The 9,190-nt window shown below is 32.4% G+C and overlaps 1 protein-coding gene across 2 annotated transcripts in view; it reads right to left on the bottom strand.

The window, feature by feature from the left end:
- Positions 1 to 3,011: 3,011 nt before the first annotated feature.
- The window catches only part of LOC125042659, a 12,293-nt gene continuing 6,114 nt past the window's right edge, over positions 3,012 to 9,190 (bottom strand). For both annotated transcript variants that reach the window (XM_047638453.1, XM_047638452.1), the window contains exons 3-7: positions 8,827 to 9,118; positions 6,988 to 7,226; positions 6,558 to 6,782; positions 5,872 to 6,141; positions 3,012 to 5,299 (exon numbers count right to left, since the gene is read on the bottom strand). In XM_047638453.1, the coding sequence (XP_047494409.1) occupies positions 5,171 to 5,299; positions 5,872 to 6,141; positions 6,558 to 6,782; positions 6,988 to 7,226; positions 8,827 to 9,118 (1,155 nt within the window). In that variant the 3' untranslated portion in view covers positions 3,012 to 5,170. The remainder of the gene's footprint in view (positions 5,300 to 5,871; positions 6,142 to 6,557; positions 6,783 to 6,987; positions 7,227 to 8,826; positions 9,119 to 9,190) is intronic.

Here is a 9,190-nt window from a genome sequence, read left to right as displayed (position 1 = left end):
CTCCTAACAGATGCTGTAATTGCCTTTTGTCTTGGTTTCTTTTACAATTCTAATTACAACAGCTACTCTACAGGCATTATAAGTGGAGTGTTGTTCATGCAAAGTCTCATATATTTAACACTTATATCAATATCCATATCGTCCCTGTAATCCAAAGAACAAACACCATTATAATTGTAACAATAAGGGTCCACTATAGTTCGGTACATTCATGAAATAAAAATGAGCTTTTAGCACTGTCAGTATGAATGATGTGAAGGTTCATGAGGCCATTTAGACTTTGCAGTAGTTTGCACTTATAAATGATACCATACAGTTAATGCATTACAATATATTAACCCAATGCTGACAGGTAAGACGTGTACGTGCTATGCCCACTGTGAGTTACTTGTTTGATTGTTTTTACACATAGATGGCTACACTTGTACTAAGTCAGCAATGAGCCAGTTACGAGTACTGCTTGTCTCGCCTGTTTACCCCTTTCTTTGATTTATGAAAATATTTTATGTTATCTTAGTTTGTTGCTATTAATGTTTATAACATTATAGTAATTATAATGTTTATAATAAAAATACCACCATCAATATTCATAGCACTAGTAAAAAATACATTTTTCCCACCAATTCAAATCACGTAAGGTCACAAGGTCTACTAATTGACTCCTTTGTGGCTAAGCACTAGCAGAGCCATCTATGTGCAGAGACATTTCACAAAAATATAAAAAATGAGCACATTTTCCCCGGCGGCATTGGGTTCATGGTAACTAGAGTAGTAAGATATCAGAACTTATTAATGTTTATATGCAAGTGTACTGTACAGGCTTGCCTCTGTACAAGTATATACAGTTTTGTTTTCAACTTGAATTAAACTTTACAATACATTGTCCTTTATAAATAAAGCTAACAACTATACAGAAGACAAAAAAAATTAACACCCATTCAAAATACCAAAAGAAAATATGTTTCTTTAAAGACTTTAAATGGTATTCTTATATACATGATGCAAACAAAGGATTACATATATTTAGTTTATTTCAGCCTATAGGTGCTTTATGCCACTGTTGGCGATAGATTTTGATTTCTAGTACTTGATATCATATACTTCCATTTCTTTTATATATCATTAATACCATTATTGTAGGCATTTCCTCATAAATTTATTTTGAACTGACATCTTGATATTTTATTAAAAGCTGATTGATTACAATACCCTCACAAGTACTTGTGTTAGACTCACATTCAATCAAAAACGTACAAGTGTATTGTATGTGGTGCTACACATTTCAAAACCTGTATTCTTTAAATGGGTGAATATACCTGACGACTGTATCTCTGAGTTTCCTGTTTTATTTTAGAAGGAAAGACAGATTCTCTTGCAATAAATCACTGCTTTGAAGTCTTGGCATATTTTGGGATACAACAAATTAATTTTCCTCTTTTAGGTGTAAATTAATGCTCACATCACTTTGAAGTCACTGAAAATAATATACTGTTCTTTAAGAAAATTTATCTTCTGTCACAGCATATATCTGTGGGTTTTTTTAACATAAAGAATAGCTTCTTTTATATATCTATATTGCAATTATAATAATGATCATTATTTTTTTATGTATAGTAAATTACTTTACCAATTACTTTTCTTCAGGCCAGTATGTACGAAACTATTAAATGATAATAATGATGATGATGATAATAATGATAGTAAAAAATAATAATAATAACAGTAATAATAATAATAATAATAATAATAATAATAATAATAATAATAATAATAATAATAATAATAATAATAATAATAATAATAATAATAATGATAATAATGATAATAATGATAATAATGATAATAATAATAATAATAATAATAATAATAATAATAATAATAATAATAATAATAATAATAATAATAATAATAATAATAATATAAAAACAATAATGATAACAATAACAATAATAGTAATAATAGTAGTAATAATAATGATAATGATAATGATGATGATAATGATATCTTTTTGCTGGACTGTATTTTTTTTTATTCACATGACTTTGTATGCTTAATCAAATAAATTTGTAAGCATATCCATCTTTTTATAAATAAATCTGTATACAAAGCTTAACCTGTATTTACACATATACTAATATATAACATTAATATACGCACCCTGGTATAGGGGAAAATATAGTACAGTGAAGCACTTGGGTTTTTGCATTATGCAAGAAACAATACATCAGAAGTAATAAATAGCCTCCTTTTATTAACATATATAGTACAAGCATACAGAGCACTCTGTAAGTAAATAAATATAAACACAGAAAGATGCAAAACTTTCTTGTAAGCATCGGACCTTTTAATGTTTGTGCAGAAGACAGAAAATAAAACAAAGTGGTACAAAGTCTGAAAATAGAGCACCTAAAGCATCAGTTTATGAACAACTGAGATCGGCTTCTGGACTAACTCACTCGGTCTTTAACTGTGCTTTGGGCTTTACTGAACCATGCAGGTTACAGATTACACACTCATCCTTTCATATGACAAGTGCAATAAAGTGAACAATATAAATTCAACCATCTTTTCTTTATTTGTCTTTAAAAAACTTGTGCATTAAAACTTTTTTTTTTTTAATGTAACCTGCATTTTAATATTTGCATACAAGCACAAAACTACATAAATAAACAAATAATATTAGCAATAATATATAATAATAATGACATTAATAATAAGTATTATAATAATGATAATGATAATGATAATAATAATAAGTATGATAATAATGATAACAATAATAAGTATGATAATAATGATAATAATAATAAGTATGATAATAATGATAATAATAATAAGTATGATAATAATGATAATGATGATAATAATAATGATAATTAATGGTAGTAGTAGTAGTAGTAATAATAGTAGTAATAATCATAATAATAATCATAATAATAATCATAATAATAATAATAATAATAATAATAATAATAATAATAATAATAATAATAATAATAATAATAATAATAATAATAACAATAGCAATAATAATACTAATAATAATAATAATAACAATAGCAATAATAATAATAATAATAATAATAATAATAATAATAATAATAACATATTTACAAAATCCCTAAAAATTCCTACTTTCAGCTTACAGAATAGACATTACAGGGAGTCTGTACCACAATATATCACAAAAATGATTTTCTTGTTTTCAGGTTTCAGGGACCTATACAAATTGCACTGGCACCTCATCCTTCAATGGACACCTTATATGAGAATTAAAATGCTGCCTGGAAGTCAAGGATTTCTCTCAATGAGTGGAAGAGGAATGGAAGACTGCCCACACTAAATCTTTCAAATTGCTCATTACAGCTGATTACTGTGTTATCCATAAGCAGCCATGCAATCTATTTAGGTGCTTGGAAAAGCCTACAATAGCTCTCAATGCAATTTTGGAAAAGGACTGCATTGCTTTATTTTTTCTTTTCCTTTGCAGTCTTAACATAAGATATGTTTATTTTTCTTCTATGAATAAGTAAAAGAAGAGATTAACCCACCCTCCATTAACAAAAAATATCTTAAGCTTAGTTTAAGGTTCAGATCTTTAAACAACACAAGTGGGAAAACTGGCCTGCCCATGCTGTATATCTGTTATGTATCTACAGCTGCTTCAGTCATCTAAATTACATGATTTACTAATTCCATTGCCATCTTCATATCTTTATTTTTAATTGGGCTATGTCATGAGCATACAATATTCAATAATATACATATAACATAGCAAAATATGAATATATACTATTAAGCCAAAATATCAAGCTCTATACTATGCACAAGAGTGTTCTTTAAGAAATTTTCCCCAAAAATAATAAATTCTTACACTGAATTGCCGAGTTCTATTTAACATCATTAACTTGACATATTCAGTGACCAATGAAAATAATAATTAATATTGAACATATAACAAGAAGGGATTTTTTTTTCAAATGTGTATTTTAGAGGAAGACACTCATGGAATATGCATTTTCATTATAATACAGCCATAAAAATCACCATAATTACTTATCCAGTTTTTCAAAATATAAAGCAAAGCATAAAATCTTTTTTCTTTTAATTTTTCCCTTAAGGCATGGCAACAGCGGATTTTCTTTTAATGCTCTATATAAATTTCAGTGTTGAATTTAGAAATCCATTCCAACACAATGTGAGAATATACTGGAATACATCCCTGCTGAATTCGGTTGCAAATACAAAATGAACCATTGAAAATATAGTACAGTTTCCAGGGCAGAACTTCTTGGAATATTTCTCATCTAAATATACACTCCTTTTACATACCTATATCTATTTTTAAATATCTTTACCACATTGGTTCCCTAAATTCACTCTTTGGAAATATAATTTTCATAATTAACACTCAAGAAAGAAAAATATAATTTCATAATTTATCCTCAATTACAACTGAACATTACCAGAATAAAGATATTCATAGCTCCGAATTCTTGGTTCAGCCTTCAGAGCTTAAGTATTTATCTATATAATTCTCATTATAAGCAATTTTAAAACCAAATGAGTGAGACAGCAAATATTTCTCATAATAGAAACTGAGGAGAAAAAATATATAACGCATTAATATCTATGACAGTATATAACTTGTATAACATCTGTCCTCCTTCATTTTGATATTTAAAGCTTGGCACAGCACTCAAGCAGGTACATAAAAAAACAAGACATAATATGCAAACCATTCTGCTTGACAATTAGAAGACAGATTCATACTCTCGTATAAAAAACAAACCAGATTCAGACTACTCCTGACTAATGTTAAATGCCCATAAGACAGTCAAATCAATGGCAAATCAGAATAATATATCTGACCCATTATCACATGCAAAACCGGGATTTGTTTGGCGTGCTTATGGGGTGGAGAATACAGGAAAATTTTTTTTTATGAATTTCTTCTAACCTGATACTACTTTTGTTCTCTGATCAATTTCCTAATCAAATTGTTTTTCATTCAGCTGCCTGCAATACTCAAGATAATTATTCATACCTTTGCTGATTTAGTCACAATTCCTATACCATGCCATAGTCTGACATATACATCACCAGCTTTCTATGTTTCTAACACCCACTCACACTCTAAGGACAGCCATTGAAATTCCTGCTGCTGGCCTTATGATGCCGCAGTGAGAGGGAAGTTGTTGGACCTCTGCTTCTCGCGTTTCTCCACGTGACTCCAGTAGCACAAGCAGGCAATCATTATGGGCAAACCCAGGAGGCTGAAAATGACTTCCCCAGACTCCTGAAGCAGAAAAATTAATGTTACCTTTGTTACAAAGGATGGAACAGTATTTTTGTTAGAATAAAATGGTATCTTATTTCAATGTTATAAAGACAAAACACTGGAGACTGAGGCCACATTTCAACCCTAGAATATAAACTCTTCACAATTTTGTGTGTCTTATATAAACTTAAATACCTAGTCTCAAACAATTACAAACTGCAATTTTTACTCAGTATAAAAAAGATGCAGTATGCCCATAAAAAAAAATACAGGGGCTAAGTACATAGCTCTACCTTGTAAGACAAGTCTGAGCATAAGTATAATAAGAGAAGGAATCGGAAAGTGTAGCAGACCCACACAGCATTGAAATGAGCTTCTACATACTTCCTTTGCAAGGCTCCAATTCGTACTTCATAATTAATTTTCTTCAACGTCAAGAGTATACACAAAAAGGCTCCTAAAACCCTGGTCTACAAAGCCCACATTCATCCTGACTCCACACAAAAGACAGGAGGGAAAGAGAAAATAAGAGAAAGAAAGGAATACAGACAAAAAGAAATAATGAGAAAAAAATAGGAAAGGAAACTGACCTGTGGATACCACTCCATTCCGAGTGGGCCTCCAATGCGGAACATAGACCACCAGAGTGCTTGGACGGGCAAGGCAACTGATGTCACAGAGAGAGCATAAATGATGGAATGAGAGGCAGCTAAGACCCTTCCCAAGAGCACCAGGAAGGCCAGGTGAAGGGCAACAAACAGCCAGCCGTAGAGTGCCGTTGGGCCACACTCCCCCCCCCAGTGGAAGTGACACCGCAGTCCACCAGAAGTGAGTTTCACAAATTCCTGGGGTGATCCAGCCTAGGAAGGGAAGGAAGGGAAGGAAGGTATATTCTCTTATATAAATATGCAAACAATAAATAATGGTCTACAATTAGCAGAATATTTTAAATACCTTACATAAGGTCAAACAAATGGATTGTATACTGTACATTTAATACACTAATATTCTGGGTTATCTAAACAAAGTCTACCCATTTAGTAGAATGGTTACATTTTCCTCTGCTTGTAATATTGTTAAAGTGAACATCAGGTTCTAAAAAGTTAACAGAAAATGTCATAAAAATATCAATTGGAATTCTAAATACTATACTCCTCCAATCATCATATATTTCCCATTTTCTCTTTATTGCAATCATTCATATCAATCAAGTGTATCCGATGTTCACCCATATAACAGATCATCAGTAAATTATCATTGGTAGAAATTCACACACCTTTCCAAGAGCAGTGAAGAAATCAGTCCAGAAGAGCATCATGATGGTGAAAAGGGAGGCCAAAGTGAACCACACGAGATGAATCCCCCACTTGGCGTCCAAGGAGTTCTGCATGGGGGTGCTCACCACAGCTCCCCGGCTGGAGATGAGAGCTTCCGCATCACTTCCTGGGGCTGACATTCCCCCCGAGACAGTGCTCACCATGCTCAAGCCGCCCGTGCCACTCTGTTAAGGGGAGAGATAACAATGGACATGATGAGTTGTTCAATAAACTGCTCACCACAGTCAGGATTTTTATACCACTCTAAGAGGAAACAAAATCATTAAAAAATATAATAGATATGCTGTTCTTCTTATCCTTTTCTTCCCTTGATGTAAGTTTCACAATTAAGCCTACTCAATTCAAAGCAAATCTGACCATAAACCTTACCTTTTTAGTAATCACCTCTCTCTCCAGGAGAAGCCAAGATAAAGTGAAGAGGAAAAGTGCCGCAGCATAGACAATGGTCCACAACGCATGGGCCTGAGCACTCCACGGGCCCCCATCGTCCTCAGGATTTTGTCTTGATCTACCATGGCATCGATAGAGGTTATTCAGCTGGAAGTCCATAGCCAGGAAGAGGCCTCCAAGGACACCACAAAGGGAGAACATCTTTGGGGAACTCAACTCTGGGGAGGAAAACAAGACATTTTTTAGCATATAAACTGCTACATAACAAAAGTATAACACAAGGGTAGCATTCTTGAAATAATAAAATATCTCAGTTTATCCATATATACACTTTACTGGTATTGTCAATCCTCTTAAAAAACATTTGCATATCTAGAAATTACATCTCCCTTCCCTTTCCACTTCCTCTGTCTAATTAGCTACAAATCCTAAAACAGTAAATGGTAAATTATCAGAAGAACTGACATAAAATCATCTTTTTCTTACTGGATATGTTCTTCTGTATTCAAAATTCCCTGTAAACATTTCCAACATGAGTCAATCTACTTCTAGCAATATATTAATTCATTTGATTTAAAAATACAAGCAAACATTTTCCTATGACACAATCATAACAACAAAGTATTTATGAATACAAGCATTCATGCTGTGTAAAATACTTTGTAGCAACAACTATAAAAAGAATTTTAAAAAATAACAAAGACTACTTTCAGCTATGGTTATATTCCACAGAAAACTTATCAGTCATTAAAATCAGAATTTTGATATTTTTGCATTATAAGAATAAAGATAACAAGACGTGGCTTGAACTCCCTTTTTAACCCAATGCCGCCGGAGAAATTTTTTAAAAAAAATGGGGAAATGTTATGCCTATTTTCTATATTTTTGTGTGAAATGTCTGCCCATAGATGGCTCTGCTAGCGCTTAGCCACAAAGGAGTCATTTAGTAGACCTTGTGACCTCACGTGATTTGAATTGGCGGGAAAAACGTATTTTTTACTAGTGCTATGAATATCGATGGTGTTATTTTTATTATAAACATTATAATTATCATAATGTTTTTTAATATTAATAACAGCAAAATAAGATAACGTAAAATATTTCGTAAATCAAAGAAAAGGGTGAGCGGGCGAGACGGGCAGTACTCCTAACTGGCTCATTGGTGTCTTAGTACAAGTATAGCCATCTATGTGTAAAAACAATCAAAGAAGTACTGACAATAGGCATAGCACGTGTCTACCCGTTGTACCCGTCGGCAAGGGGTTAACCCTTGATGCTGAGACTGCATGTATATGTGCACAGTCCACATTTTCTTTACATTTATCCTTTGTACATAGATGGCTCCAGAAGTGGTTAGTCACTTAGCAATCAATTATTATGCCTACCCAATCTCATCTGTTTAACTCTTTCCTTGAATATTCAGAAAGAAATATTTTCATCACTATTATTTTCACTATATTATATAATAATAATAATTAATAATAACATACAAAAAACAAAGAATGGGATAAACAGATATCCTATCCAGAATCATATAAATCATATTTTGTTAAGTAATTAGGATTGATATTCTAAAGGTTATTTTTAACCTTAGCTGTTTTTTCACTTCACTGTTATCATTAATTTTCTTCTGGCTTTCCATTTTACGTTATCTGATCTACCTCGACTGTACATGGGGACGAAGGAGCATGTTACAAGCTATTCTTCAACTATAAGAAGGGGCTTCGTTCTACAACATTGCTTCCTCTATTCTTTCATTCAAATCTATCCAACTTTCAACACCCACAAATACCTCTGTCCAAATATCCATCCATTTACCTGGTCCTTTGTAGAAGAAATAAATGATAATCATATACATGACTATAAGCCCCATTAAGGGCTCTTGGGCATGGCACACCACTCGCTTTCTGTCCAGAGCGTAGACAATCATGAGACTAGATATTCCGTGGAACATCCCCGTTTTGAGTATGGCGGAGGGGGAGGAGGGTCCTAGACGCATGAACTGGCAGAAGTAACTGTATCTGATCTGCACAAATAACACCACAGGAAGAGCAGTGAAGATGGCTGCGAAGATAAGGGCTGAGTAGGCATCACCCACCACGTTAACCGACTGGAAAGAGGAAGACGTATTATCAATTAATTCATGCAAATGTTTGCAATGTACGCTTGATTTATATTTTTT

Source organism: Penaeus chinensis, chromosome 32 (genome assembly GCF_019202785.1).
Source record: "Penaeus chinensis breed Huanghai No. 1 chromosome 32, ASM1920278v2, whole genome shotgun sequence".
NCBI lineage: Eukaryota > Metazoa > Arthropoda > Malacostraca > Decapoda > Penaeidae > Penaeus > Penaeus chinensis.
This window is presented reverse-complemented; position numbering and strand designations above follow the sequence as displayed.